At 28.8% G+C, this 15,697-nt stretch overlaps 1 protein-coding gene across 1 annotated transcript; it reads right to left on the bottom strand.

Annotated features, from left to right (window-relative positions):
* Positions 1 to 691: 691 nt before the first annotated feature.
* Positions 692 to 13,989, bottom strand: LOC129317444 (LRR receptor-like serine/threonine-protein kinase RGI1). The gene is made up of 5 exons (XM_054961769.1): positions 13,899 to 13,989; positions 12,061 to 12,204; positions 11,038 to 11,181; positions 7,484 to 7,579; positions 692 to 972 (listed from the first exon to the last, which is right to left on the bottom strand). Exons 1-5 carry the CDS (start codon positions 13,987 to 13,989, stop codon positions 692 to 694), a joined length of 756 nt encoding a protein of 251 aa, XP_054817744.1.
* Positions 13,990 to 15,697: the final 1,708 nt, after the last annotated feature.

The following is a 15,697-nucleotide window of genomic DNA, read 5'->3' on the forward strand; positions in this document are numbered from 1 at the left end:
AATAAAAATGAGACGAACAATGTGAGACACATTGGATATTTAGATTAACTCTTTAACTTTGTGTAGGGTTTGAGTTTGAATATTTTTTTTATGAAAATTTTCAGTCCTCTAATTCTGACCCATTAGTTAAATAATAACATTTTATGTCATTCATTGTTACCTTAAAAAAAATTAATATGTCGATATTGGAGAATATTTTGTCAACCTTTAAAAGTTTAATGTCAGCATTTTTTGTTAACAAAACTAACTGTATTGGGATTAATAGATTGAAAAAACACTTTATAAAATTAAGGGATTACAATGAAACTTGTGAAATATTAAATCACTAAAGACGTATATTTGCCATAAATTTCTTAAAAACACTAGGATCAACTCAAATTAAAAAATATAAATAGAAATTAAGAAATTATAAGCCACTATGGTTAGTCCACACTGCAAATTAAAGATGTAATTCATACCAAGATAAGGGTTTGAATCCTCTTATGGATGTAGGACCTTTCTAATAAATAATTTATATTTTCATATGCATAAATATAAATTTGAAATTAAAATTATATTATTCTGGAAATATATTAATTAATTTTATTAATTATTTTTTATGGTATATCTATCACAGACGTAGGACCTGATCAATGGGAGCAGTTTCAGTGATCAACTGACAATTAAAAAGCTAACACTCTTGAGTAGTTCTTTAGACATTATCTTTAATGGCTTTGCTATATCCACTTTGGCCATACTTAGAAGACCCTCTGAGAGTTGGAAGAACCTGAGACGTCAGAATGTTTGCCGAAATAAACCCGCCAATGTTAGCCTCGTCCGGTGATGTCAGAATCCCCAAGAACACTTGCTTGATCCATGCATTCACAAGATTGGTCATGTTTCCATCGGTATACTGCCATGGAGGGTTGTTAAAAAATTGAAGCCAAACGTAATCGAACAAGTAGGTTTTGATCGCCGAGCACAAGAGAGCATCTGGGAATGTACATTACAGTGCAGCAGAGAAGATCAACTACTAGTGCAAGTCCTTAAAGCTTTATCTAGATCATCCCAATGCTGGCTTGAACCCGCCATGATATCGAAATCGATGCCATCCAAAATCGTGCATCACCAAGCGGCAGTGAAGTAGATTGTCGGTGGAATATGGATGAGATTCAATTAGTTTTATTTTAGATATTTAGGATTATTCTATTAATATTGTTTGAATAAGGATATTGAATATCCATTAGATTATTTAGGGTTTAATTAGATTTTCTTATCTATCTTTTTTATGATTATTTTAGATTTTCTTTATTTCCAATAAATAGGATTATCCTTGTTGTTATCTTTTAGGATTATGTTAAGATTTCATTTATTATTATTTTAATATTTTTAGAGCTTTATAAATAATCTTAGAGCTTCTCAGCTGTATTCAAATTAGTTTTGAAGAAATTGATGTGAATATTGAATCGTTCCCTTTATTTGAGTTTCTCTTTTCTCTCTAATTCTCTTTTTATCGGCGGAGTTGAGGGAGTGACTTCCGTTGCTTCCGTGGAGAGAAAGAGAAGCACTTTAATGCTCTTATTTTCGTAAGTTTTGATGTCCATCCTAAATTTGGTATAAGTATTGGCCGTGGCGTCACAATGGCTGGCAAGGTTAAGTTTAGGAGTTTTGGCCATTGTCAATGTCAGACAAGCAAGCTAGGTTGACGTATTTGTAGTTTTCGGTGTTATAGGCGTCAGCAAACAAACTTGTTTAACAGAAGCCAAGAAGGAAGAAATGAGGAGTTAGTAATGAAAGGGAAACTTGTTTGACAGAAGCCATGTGATTTTCTTTGTGAATCATTGAATGATCTCTGTTGTAATGAGTATGTTATGGCTCTGCTTGGTGGTTTGAGATTGGAAGTGGTGGATACACTCAGTGTTTGGGGTGAAGAAAAGTAAAAGAACGTGTTTTTGTGGGAAAGATTGGCTTGCTAGCTAGATGGTAAAATTTCAGGAAACTATTGATTTATGACATTCAAATTAAACTAGTCTTCTGAACGTAAAAGACACGGAAGGCAATAATTTCTTACTTCTGATGATCGCATTATCTCATTAGCGACTTACATACACAATTGTCTCTCTACATTAGAACAATGATATTATGGAATTTTGCTTTATACGTAATAATTATTACTACTTTTTAGAATATAACTTGTTTCTTGTAAATACATTAATAAGTTTAAATCTTGCTACCATTTAATGTGATGATCTTATTAATGAGTAATCTATCTAAATACCTTTATGAACACTCTTTAAGCATGAATGTATGCATGGCTTCTGGAGAAAAAAAAGTAAAACCACTTTCACATGGTTTTCAAAAGTCAAAACATACTTTTATGGTTTATTTATAGTTCTCATTCTACTTTAGATTACCACTACTAGGAATGGGTGTTTGGGCTTTAAAAAATTAACATTTTTTAAAAAAATTAAACTTTGAAGCCTGACCCTGAAAAAATGGCTCGAACAACTTTTTTGGGCTGCTTTTTTTACTTAAAAATATTAATTTTTAAATTAAATTTAAACTTAAGAATATACGTCCATGCTTTAAAATTAAAATTTTTATTATTTATAATTTTTACAATTTTATTTCATTTTAGCACAATTTTTTTGGATTTTAATATATTTTGACACATATTTTGAACATCCAAACCAGGAACAAATGTGCATCTTATATATTTGGTTTTGCACACATGACTTTATATTGATAGTTTTGGGCAAATTTTCTACTATTTTTGTTGCATTTTCTATTCTTTATTGATGTTTTTGAAAAGTCTAAAGATGAAAAAATGAGAAAAAAAAAGGAACAAACCAAATATGAAAAAAAATAGACAAAAATCTGTCAAATATTTTGTATATTTGTAGCTTTTGGATGTTTATGAGTAGCAAAACACATTTGTTCTAAAGTTACTTTGAATGCTTGCATGAATTAATTAATATTAACTTTCTCCTATCTTTTTTGTGATTAATTATATGTTAAGTGTTTATTTTACTCTTCTCTTAATGCTCCTAAGTGATTGACCATAATTTAGATGTTTTGTTCATTTGAGTGATGCTTGAGAAGGCTAACTAGCTTGAATGTAGATCTTCGATAAAATAGTGCAAAAACTTGAGTTTGCATGATGCATAAATGGTTTTGTTAGCAAGATATATATATGTTTTCTAAACTTGTATAGCCACATTAGGGTTGAAACTTAAAAATTAGATTTTGTTAATTGTAACAAGTGATTAATTAAGCAATTAATGAAATTAAAAACTTGATCATGATCATTGAAAGAGCTTATTCAAGTATTTTTAGAATCCTAGATTAGCACTTATTTTTATTAAGAACATTTATAAGAGGATGTAATTTTTGTGTTATGCATTAAATGCAAGGGAAACAAATAATCCAAAGTCCCATTTCATTCTTGATTAGTATAAGAATCATTTGCTTTTCCTTATTTTCTAGTTTTAATACAATCGAAGCAACCAATCTTGTCCAACTAATTGTGCTTTGCTCAATTTAGTTGAATTTGCAATATCTTTTGCTCGATCATACTTTTAAGACAATGCAAGTCTATGTGAGAATGGTACTCTATTCACATTGCATTTTTTATCATGACCTGTGCACTTTCATAGCATAGAACAATTGGATATTTAAATGAGATTGTCAACAAGTTCCTTTTGATGAATTAATAAACTATACACTACTAAAATTACAGCTTTAAGTTATGGTTATAATAAATCATCATGATGTTAGTGAACTTGGTTTAGGAACTTGGTTCATTTTATATATAACATTTTGCAACATATAATTAATAGTACCAATGGCCTTGTGGTTCAAATCCCTTAGTCACTTTTAAGTAATTATTTCGTTGGCTAGTGGCTAGAGCTCCATGTAATAACCGTGGAGTCTAAATTAAAAATTTAAATTTATTTTTAAATATTTTGATTTTATTATTAAATAATTTAATTTTATTTTTATTAATTTTTGGAGAAAATATATTAAAAGGAATATTAGTCTAATGAAAGTGATGTTACTTGCTCACCTACAGATCCTAAATTTGAACCTCAATGGGGCATTATTTTATATCTCCAACATCCTAAATTACCATTTTTGCACACCACAGATTTTTTCCCTTTTCTTGTTCATATTCGTGACATATACCAGAGGAGAGAGGAAGAAAAATCTAGAACTCTCAGCTTCTACTCTTATCCAATTCTAGTGTTCTTCTCCAGTTCCAGTGTGTTCATCGACGTCCTCTATCATTCCTCCTCCCTAGCCAACTCTCCATTGACAGAGCTAGGAAGCTTTGCATTCTTTTCTTCATTCCTCTGCTGCTTTTATGGAAGTTGGAAGGAAGGAGAGGAAATCAATTAATGTGGTAAGAGGAGGACCTTATACTTTGAAAAAATTTTAGGTAAGTGAATGACATCCCAGTTATTTTACTAATAATAGTTTTTGCTAAAAGATTTCACCTGTCTTTATGAAGGTCATTTCTAATTATTATGACAATTTAGTTATATTATTAATTAAATTATTTTATCATGTGAAATATAAAATTACCGCAACGAAATAAATGTGATGTGGCAGGTACATGTAAATTTTTCTAAGATTCTTATTTTCAAGATTTATGAAATTATCTTGATTAGCTTTGGAAAATTTTGATTGTCAAATAAATGAAAGTATGGACATTAGTTATGAAATTTTATTCTGACAAGGTTTTAATGCTCAAAATTCTTCATGTGAGTTGGATTTTGAGAATGAAAATTTCATTTTTAAAGTAATGAGTTCCTCACATGTTTGAAAATGGATTTGAAGGGGGACTTTATACAGAACACTAGTTGCTAATGGCAATCCAATCAACCCTTAGTGCACCATAGTTAATGACTAGCTAGTTTGATTTTCATAAGCTCTGTTCTCACATTTGTTATTCGTGGGTCTCATATTCACGTTTGTTTCATGGCTCTAGCTGAATTTGGTTAGTATTACCCTCATAAACTGTGTGTCCACATTTATTTTATAGCTCAGGTTACGTTTGATTATTTATCCTTCTAGACTGTGTGTCCACATTTGTCTTTATGGTATAAGCCGCGTTTGGTTATTTTACCCTCATAGACTTTGTATTCACGTTTGTTACCTATTATGTTAAGTTCTTAGATATTCTAAAGTTTTAATCAAGTTGTGTATTTGAAATTTCAATGGTTTTAGTTAGTAAGTATACTAATTTGATTTATATATGGATAATTTGTTTTCTTCAAGTATGATAGAATAAAGCAAATTTAGCACACTCTCATTTTATGATTATGATTAAAATTTATAGATTTATTAAGTTTATTATATTAAATTATCATTATTTATTTATTTATTTTACATAATTGTTTGAGTTTGTTATTTTTACTCTTTTAAATTCTATTCTTGAGATACTATTCATTGTAAAATATTTTAGTCTCAGATTTATTAGCTGATGTTGAACTTCCTGCTGATTGTAGAGGAGTTAATCACTGACTTGGAAGTGGAAGAGATGTAGACTAAGCTGCTTTTTGATGTAAATTTGAATTATAAAATTGTATTCTTTTTATTAGTTTCTAGGTGCTCTACATAGGTTATAGTTAGGGATTTTATTTTGTTATATATTTTGTTGGCTAGCTGGATGGTGCTAAGCTCATGATTGATTTAAATATTTTGTTTAAAATATTGTATTGTTGAATTTCAAGAGGTTTTGTTTATGAGAGATATTCTACCAAAATTTTTATAAAAATATTGAAGTTTTCGTTATATTGTGAATCTAATTGTGTTTTAGAAATAGAAAAGTTTCTTGACTTAAGACTTAAGGAATGTGTGTTTTGTGCATATATTTTGTGCTAGTTATGTCTAATTTTTGGGGCGTGACACTCTAGCTGGCGATGGTCCAACCTGTAGAGCTTTCTAGTGGTGGCAACAATGATGATTAGGGATACTTTTAAATTTTAATGGAGGGTTTTTTGTCATTTCTCAAGCACAAGACTTTGGTACTTAACCTTACATATTTAATGTACTTTTATATAATCAAATTAAAACAAATAGATTTTAATGTTGTAATAATATTAATAACAAGAGTTTATTATAGAATATATATATATATATATATATAAAATATAAATTATCCACATATCTTAATTTGATTGGAAAAAAGCACCTTAAATATATATATATATATATATATATAAGGCTAAATATATAATGTTTCCATTCAATTTAATCCCTTTGTCATGCAATGTGATTTTAGAGTTCAGTGGTCCTGATTTTAAATTATTTATATATTGTAATCATTTACTATAATATTTTTAACTCATTTTTTTGTAATTGTCATTAAATTAAGTTTTTAAGATGAAACTGTTATTTTCCTATAAACATATACAGTAGAAGCAAATCCTCAAAATATTCTTACATGGACCAGGTGCAGCATGTCATCCATGCTCTACCTAATACAATTGCACTATTTCAATCAAATAAAATATTATGTGATTATTTTTAATAATTTTATTTTTCTAAAGTGTTCCTTTAATTTCATTTATTTTTTCTCTCTACCATTATCAATTGCAAAGTCAATTTATATTTACAGCCATTTGACATGACATATTTTTACTGAAAAATATATAAATGATGCAGTGCATTGGGTCTATATAAAAATTCTTACAAATTCTCCCTAGCATAATCGGAAAGAAGAATATAATTGCAATGCCAATAACTAGTTTTTTGGGGTATAGTGATTCAATTAAAATGACTATATTGTCATTTAAATTTTTTCTTATATTTTTATTGTTTAACATATTATATTATATAATTGAAAGCAATTTACAAATAGAAAACAATATTTTTTTTTGTCAACTAATTCGGACTTTTAGCGAGGAAAGAATAATCTCTCATTTAATTTTGTCACTACATTAAATTTTTCTAGGCGTGGATGGATGGACGTTTTTGTAAGTGTAAAACTAAAATATATGGACCCCCACATGTCATTAATCAAAAGGCTCACAATCCATGTAATACAAATACAACTCATGAAAAATAAAAACGAACAGGTTTTACAAATTCACAACTCATAGTTTGTATTTAATGTTTAGAAGAATATACCATCGGCCTTTCTCACAAGGCATTACGTATATCCAACATTTTCTTTGGGGATAGTGGAGGAATGAAGGATAGACAACAACACCAATTGCAAAATAGATTTAATATTAATTTTGTTTAACTTGACTTCTTTGCACAAACAGGTCCTTGATCTTGTTCGATGACGCTACAACATCTAACATATTGCAATGTTCTGTTGGAAAATCAGAGCAGCAAGTCAAAGCCAATTTGAAAATAGTGGATGTAGTTGTCAAAATATTGCTAACAGATTGTTCATCTCCTTGAAATAAATTGGAATCCATGACTTGAATCAATGCATGTGACATTGATTCACTTATCCAAGTTTTTAAGCTTAATCCATCGACAAACATACCTTCTGTTGGCTTTTTCCTAGTGAACACTTCCATTAGTAATATTCCATAGCTATACACATCAACTTTTGTTGAAACCATTCCAATAGATCCATATTCTGCATATGATATAATTTAATTCAACCAAAGTCAAATATCAAGTAACTTATATATGATAAAATAAGAACTAACTAAGAGAACAAATTCCTTTGCATTTCTTGAAGCATTCTTTAGAATTTCTTGGATATATATATATATATATATAATAGGTTTAAAATAACAATTAAAAAGTACTTTAAATGTATGGTTTTTAGAACATAAAAACTATCAGAAAACATTCTTATCAAATAGAATATATGGGATATATTTTTGAGAGGAATATATATCTCCAATTGTTATATACACTATATTAAAAATTACTTACTACATTGATGAACATGACCCCACATACAATTTTTTTTTTTTTGGGCCGAACACAACCACTCACATTAAAACACACCATCACATTCATGTTTAAAAGCAAAACAAAAAATTCAACATAAGTATACTAAATTAATTAAAAAAGTATAGTTCTTTTTTGAAAAAAAAAGCCATCAAAATTGTAAGGAAATAAGCTATAAAAATTTTATATAATAATTAGGGAAATTAGATTCAACTATGATTATTTTACACAGATAACTTTAATAATGTGATGTAGTTTGTCAATTCAACTTCTCATGTATAAAAACATAATGTTTTTGTAAACAAGTGCATCATTTCACAAAAATAATAACTAATTTATTTTTTCTTTAATTTCATTCAATTTTGTTAATCTAAAAAAATATTGTCTCTTACTGTAGTAACTCCAATTTAAATGGGGTTTTGTAAAAGAAGAATAATAAAGATTTAGGTTGATAACCTGGTGCAATATAACCGATTGTAGATATTGTCTCTGTGTGCGTCTTAGATTTCCCTTTATCTAAAAATTTGGCAATTCCGAAGTCACTCACATGGGTAACCATATTATCATCGAAAAAAATGTTACTTGGTTTCAAATCACAATGGACTACTGGTATTGATAAATCATGATGAAGATATTCTAAAGATGATGCTACATTTATCATTATATTCAACCTTTGTAGAAAATCCAAATGATGATCATCAAAATATAACCATTTTTCAAGGCTTCCATTAAGAATGAACTCCATTATCAAACACTTCAAATCAGCATTGGAACAACTACTAATGATCTTCACCAGATTTCAATGGCATAAATTATGCATTGTGTCGCATTCTACCTCAAAGCTCCTTGAGAATGCTTCTGAGTCAAATTGAATATTTTAACGGCAACCATTATTCCACTTGAAAGTTTTTCTTTGAACACAGAACCAAACTTCCCCTTCCAAGTAAGTTACTCTTATCAAATCTATGAGTTGCATCCAAAATTTCAAAATAAGAAAATTTCTTGGCATTCCTAAAGTAGATAAAACTTTTTTAAGGGTATGCCTAGAATTTATTGGTTTATGTTGAAAGGGCACAATGCCTATAGCAATTAAAGCTATTGACAAAGCCAATGGCAATGCACATTTTAACAAAATCAATTTTTCCATTGACCTCTTGTTCCTTTTTTGCATGGAGACACTTGCATTTGTGGCTCACCACAAAGTGCTTTATTCATCATGAAAGATTCAAATGTTAAATTTTTGAAGACTCTGCCACTTGGAATCTCACCCTGTAGTTCATTAAAAGAGAGATTGACATACACAAGGGATATAAGTGACTCTAGAGATTTAGGAATCTCACCAGACAGTTGATGTTGGGAAAGGTCTGACTTTACCAAGCTCAGCAAATTCTCAAGTAATTTAGGAATCTTTCCATTTAATTTGTTATGTGCCAATGAGAGAATTTGTAAATTTTCCAATCTACTTATAGTTGATGGAATGATGCCTGATATACGATTTCTTGAGAAATCCAATGATATAAGTTCTATTAGGTTACCAATCTTGAATGATGGATTTCCAACTAAAATATTGGAAGATAGGTTTACTTCCAATATACCAGTTAGATTCCAAAAGGAAGAAGGTACCTCAAAAATCAACTTATTGGAGTCCAATTAAAGTTTTTGCAAGGACATAAGATCTTCTAAGCAAGGTGGCATTGCTCTAGAAAACTTGTTTCGAGATAAATGTAGACAGGCAAGTCCTCTAATTTCACAAAGCTCATCAACAATCAAACCACCTAGCTCATTGCCTTCAAGATCCAAATACTGAAGAGCATGTATGTTGCTAATTGCTTTTGGTATCGATCCATTTAAAAAATTTTCAACCAACAATAGCTCAAACAAGTTAGACAAATTCCCAATTTCTGATGGTATGTTTCCATTAATCCTACACGAGTCTACAAGTAGCACTTGTAGAGAATTAGACAAGTTTCCAATGGACTTGGGAAGTTTCATGTGCAGTGGATTCATTGAGAGAGTCAAACATTTCAAATATCTACAATTTGACGATGAGTTGAAAAAGCCAACTTCAGAATTGGAACTATCTATAATGGTAAAATTATTATTACCCTACTGAAAGGGTTTCTAAGTATCTTAAATGCCCAAGTGTGTTTGGTAAAACCCCTTCAAAATTATTGTCTTGCAAGTCTAGCATGGTTAGCTTAGAAGCATTGGATATTGTATTTGGGATTTTTTTGGAAAGTTTGTTGCCCCATAAATAAAGCATTTGTAGATTAGAAAGGCCAAATCCAAATTTTGATGGAAGACTTCCCGATAGAGAATTGTTTAATATGGACAAGACCTCCAAAGTTGACATATTGAAAATTTCTAATGGAATAAACCCTCTCAAATTGTTTTGAGACAATTGTAATATCTCAAGCTGTTGAAGATTACCAATTTTCATAGGTATTGATCCTATAATACAAATATTAATTGAAATATCAATGAAAGTTTATATTAAAATATAAAGAAAATTATAAATGCCCAACTACTTAGATTTAGCCACTACTTAAACATGAAATTTTCAACAAATTTGTGATGGATTTGGGCCTTTGCAACAAACTTATAATTACGCTTTGATCCGTCACTAATTTAGTGGTCAGAATTTTGTGATATAATTTCACATTTTTTATGTCTAAAATAAACGCTCTAGTAGGTATTTTTTTAATGGCGGATGATGAGTTTTTAGTTTGCTGGCCTGTGCTTCTAAAATTATTTTTAATTTATACTATTACAAAACTAAGTAGTCAGTTACATCATGGTTTTAACAGTTGAGCCATACTAGTCGATTGGATGTGAACTAGCCTGTGGTCAAGTCTAGCATAAATCATTAAATCTTATGTGTAGTGAACTAGTCAAAAATTCGTCCATAAATTGGGGGGAACATGAAAAACATGTTGGTTGGTTGATTCACCAGTTCAAAATCAGATCTAAACAGAAAAAGAATAGACGGGGAGAGGTTCAGAGAGAAGCTGAAAATCATGAGGGGAATGAAAATGCATATTCAAAGAAAAAAAATTAAAAAGAAGTCATTATACAATATAAAATATCACTTTGAAAGAAACTGATAGTAGTATATTATATTTGGTGAAAATGTACCTTCTAAATTATCGCTACCAAGATACAACTGCTGAAGCACAGTCAAGTTTCCAATGCCTCTTGGTATGGGGCCAGATAGCTGATTAACACTTAGGCTCATCATCTTCAGATTTGCAAGACTTACTATTTCATTGGGAATATTTCCTACAAACAGGGAAAAAATTAACAATGCATCATTGTAAGTAAAAAGAGCAACACTTAAATTTGTGGTAACGTATACTTTCTATGTTATTTGAAGTTATTTTGTGTTTTAAAGTTAGTGGTCTAAATGAAAGTAAGCTTATATATGTCTAAAGCATGATTGTCCTCATATATAGATTTAGATATTCAACAGATGAGCAAACACTTAAAATCATCAATAAAATGATGATATATATATATATATATAATTTTTGTTTTATGTTTTGAAAACAATTTAGTCTATATTAGCTTAGTTTTTATACATTTTATTTTGATGAATTATATTTCTTGACAAATTAACAAGTTTAATAAGGGGTAGCGGTTTTTTTTTAAAAAAAAATTTCATAAAAGCAATATACTTTTTAAATAATAAGAAGATTGTTTAAATGATAGTAAATGATAATTCCCATTAATTATATATGGTTTTGAATTGCTACGTACCAATCCCAAAGTGTAGTGTGCAGTTGAAATATATTTTTAATTAAGAAATTTAAGTTGGTGAATATTTGATATAGTCTGTTAAATTTGTAGTACAAGTTGTGAAAGCCGTGGGTCGTAATCTAAACAATAAAATAAAATAATAGTCAATTTTCCATTTCATTGAGTATATGTATATATTCACTATACCTGTTTAAGATTAATTAGTGCTCAGAAACTTATTATCATCATCTATGTTTATAATTTTGGATTTGAGAGATTCTCTATGTTTATTGTAAAGAAATAATTCCTTTTGCAATGTGTTAAAAAAAAAGTTACTCTTTTTTGATTGCTCATGCATAAAATGTCATATTAACAGAAAATTAAGCAGAACTAGCCTTTAATTTGGTAAAAGTATTTATGTACCTTCAAAGTTATTGTTGTCCAGAAATAACTCGTCAAGTCTAGTGAACTTGCCGATGCCTCTTTGTACGTGACCAGACAATTGATTAAAACTTAAGTATATGCTATTCAAATTTGTAAGATTTCTTATTTCATTCGGAATATTTCCTGCAACATTACAACACAATAAAATCACAATACTGTGAATTTTGTTGCATAAAATTAAACATTCTAATTCCACACCTCTCACCTCCCACAATTTACTTTTATTTTTGGAAACAAATTTGATATAGTCTGTTGAGTTTATACACACACACAGACACACATGGTTTAATAATTTTGCAAAGAAGAATTTTAATTTAAAAACATAAAATATAATGAACTCCTATGAATTTATTTTATGATTTTGAAGAATCCTTGTAAAAAGAAGTTATGAAATTAAAGTTGGAGATTTAATTTGGGGTATAATTTTTGATCTTCCTTTTACAAGATGATCACATATTTTTTTAAAAAAATTATTTAGTGAAATTTTATTATATTTTTTAAACTTTTAAAAATAATTAACGTCTAAAAAAAAACATATTTCTAAGTTCTGACTAATTTGAAAAGCTACTTTGAATAGTTTCTGAAAATGAAAAAAAGTTTATATACTTAGCTTTATATGTTATGGTGATTATTTTCAATTAAATCAAGATATGTGTATCATTTATAAATTATTTATTCTACAATAATATTTCGTTATTAATATTACTAACACATTAAATTCCACTTGTTTTGATTTGATTGGATGCAAGTATTATACATTAAGTATATAAGGCTAAGTACCTAAGTCTTACCCTTTTAAAATAACTAAATGATATTTTTTTTGTGAATAGAGATCCATGAAGATATTATAAAATATAAAAATAACTAAATAATAATCACTTTTCATTACTATAGTCAAACATAAAATAATATATGCTTTTTATAAAATCTCTACAACAAATATCCCTTTTTTTAAAAAAAAATCCAATGATGTAAAACTCACTTAATTTTTAATCATAAACAAATGGGTCCTTGATTTATTTTGTAGTATAGAATTATGAAAATATGTTGTCTCCTAAATATGACCATTGAAATTGACAACTTGACATATAATTTGAAGGGATGCTCCTCCAAAAATTATGGTCACTCAAAAAAGTTGTTTCTAATGATTATTGTTAAAAAATAACGGAACATTATGTATAGGTCTTGCTCATAGAATAGACTTATTTATAAATAAGTTCGCAAAATTTAAAAATCATAGCTAGGTCCCTTGGGACTTATTTAAAACTATGGTGCAAAGATAATAATATCCCTATTAAAAATACATTACATCAATCAAGTAATTATAATTACATCATCAATAATTACAACTATCACTTTAACTTTTTGCAATTGTAATTTTAGATATCCAATGGTTAAACTAATCATGCATTGCAAATTTAATACTAATTCTGTACAATTACCTCATTAGTTTTTACAACTATCACATCAACAGTATACAACTATAACTTCACATATCTATACGTTACTAATAAAGTTTAACATTAATTGTTTACAATATTTCATCAATAATTTACAGCTATTACTTCAACATTTTGCAACTATAACTTCACATATTTAATAATTAAGCAAATTATTCATCACAAGCATAAGGGTAGTATTATCTGTACACTGTAATTTCAAATTTCAATTGTATCCCAAGGGACTTGGCTGTAGTTTCTAAATTATATGGGATCTATTTGTAAATAAGTATCCTTCAAAGGACCTATACATAATTGTACCAAAAAGAAAAGCAAACGATAGTAAAAAAGAAAAAATTATGATTGGTAAAAATGTACCTTGGAGGCTATTGCTTGCAGGATATAAATTTTCAAGCAAGAACAAATTTCCAATGCTTGGTATTTGCCCTGACAACTTATTCATACCCATGTACTTATTTTTCAGATTTGTAAGCTTATTCATTTCTTTGGGAATATGTCCTGCAATGTGACCAAAAAATAACTTTGTACTTTTTTTCGTGAGTGCTTATATAAAAAATAGCATTAAACGAAAGAGTAAGACATATAATTCTGGGAATACATTATTGTTGTATCTCATCATGCATTCAATAATTTGATCTCTAGTCAATGTTACCAACCAGATAATATACAGATATACATGCATCAACTTATGCTAATTGAAAATTACAAAAGGAATTCCAAAAATTGTAGGGTAAAAAAAAAAAAAGTACCTTGCTGAAAGAGAATTCCCAATAACATTTAATTAAATTGTCTTCTTAAACAAAAATATTTTTTGTCAGAGTTAACTCATCGAAGGAATAATTTTTAAAGAATAGTCAAATTTGTTTTGGCGATGATAGCATATATAGTTAATTTGTTTCATGTAATTGTAAAATGTTTGAGAATTTTCGGTTCAAGGTCTAACTTTGAAAAGACATAGTAAATGGCACACCCCAAGTTAGATTGACATCAAGAATAAGACTGATATAAACGATTATAAAAAATTTTATAAAATCATCAATTTTGAAAAATAGAATAAATGTTTATATCATGATATATTATACAAGACATACTTTCTAAGAAGTTGAGAGACAATGAGATGTGTTCAAGTAATGATAAGTTAGAGATAGTTGGAGGTATACTTCCTAAAAGCATGTTTCTAGAAATGCTTAAAAATTTTAGGTGTTGAAGTCTTCTAATATCCACCGGAATAGATCCATTGATAGAATTAGACTTCAAATCCAACATCTCCAAATTAGACAAATTGCATATACTTGGTGGAATGAGACCTCCAAAACTATTATTGCCAAGACTCAAGTGTTGAAGCATAAACAAGCTTCCAATCCAAGTTAGAATTTCTCCACTAAAAGTATTATAACTCAAGTTTAGAATTTCCAATTTGTGCAATTGAAGCAACTCTTTTGGTAGCCCACCATGAAAGTTGTTGCTTTGTAGTTTAAGTTTTCTAGGAAGGACAGATTTCCAATTTGTGAGGCTAAGGTGCCTCAAGACCTAGATCAGGAAGACTCAAGATTCTCACTCTGTCATTGTTAGGATCACAAGTGACTCCAATCCAGTTGCAACAGGAAGATGAATGAGTTGGAACAATTTTTCAAATGATTGTAAGGCTCCCTGATAGAAGATTTGAAAGCAAGAAGTGTCAATCCATCAAGGGTAAAATTGGAATGACATAAAGATGGGAAACCATAGGCAGAGCATGGAGGAGGAGAAATGAAAGTAAAGATTTCCCATGTTGGATAGGCTCAGAGCTTTTTATGATGGAGAAAAAGGAGAAGAAACCTTCACTATATATAATCTTTGAGAGTGATTAGCTGATTAGCTTAGTTATAAGAGAAAGGATAATAATGTAATTAATTGTTATAGCCTATGATAGCTAATTATGATGAACAAAATAATATGCAAAAGCTTGTTTGAAAAGGAAAATAATGAAGAAATTTTAACTGTTATAGGTTATTAGACTTTTAGCGGTGACTTTTTATAATTACAATTGAAAGTCTCTCTTTCTTTTCTAAGTGGCTTCACAAGGAGAAGAAAGCTTTGATCAGCACTGAAATGAGAGTAATGATATTGGTGAATTTACTTGACCAATATTAGTCTAAAATAGCTAATTATAACGA

The sequence above is a fragment of the Prosopis cineraria genome, unplaced genomic scaffold (genome assembly GCF_029017545.1).
Source record: "Prosopis cineraria cultivar Desert tree isolate PC_DT_omini unplaced genomic scaffold, ASM2901754v1 PC8, whole genome shotgun sequence".
NCBI classification, from domain to species: Eukaryota; Viridiplantae; Streptophyta; class Magnoliopsida; order Fabales; family Fabaceae; genus Prosopis; species Prosopis cineraria.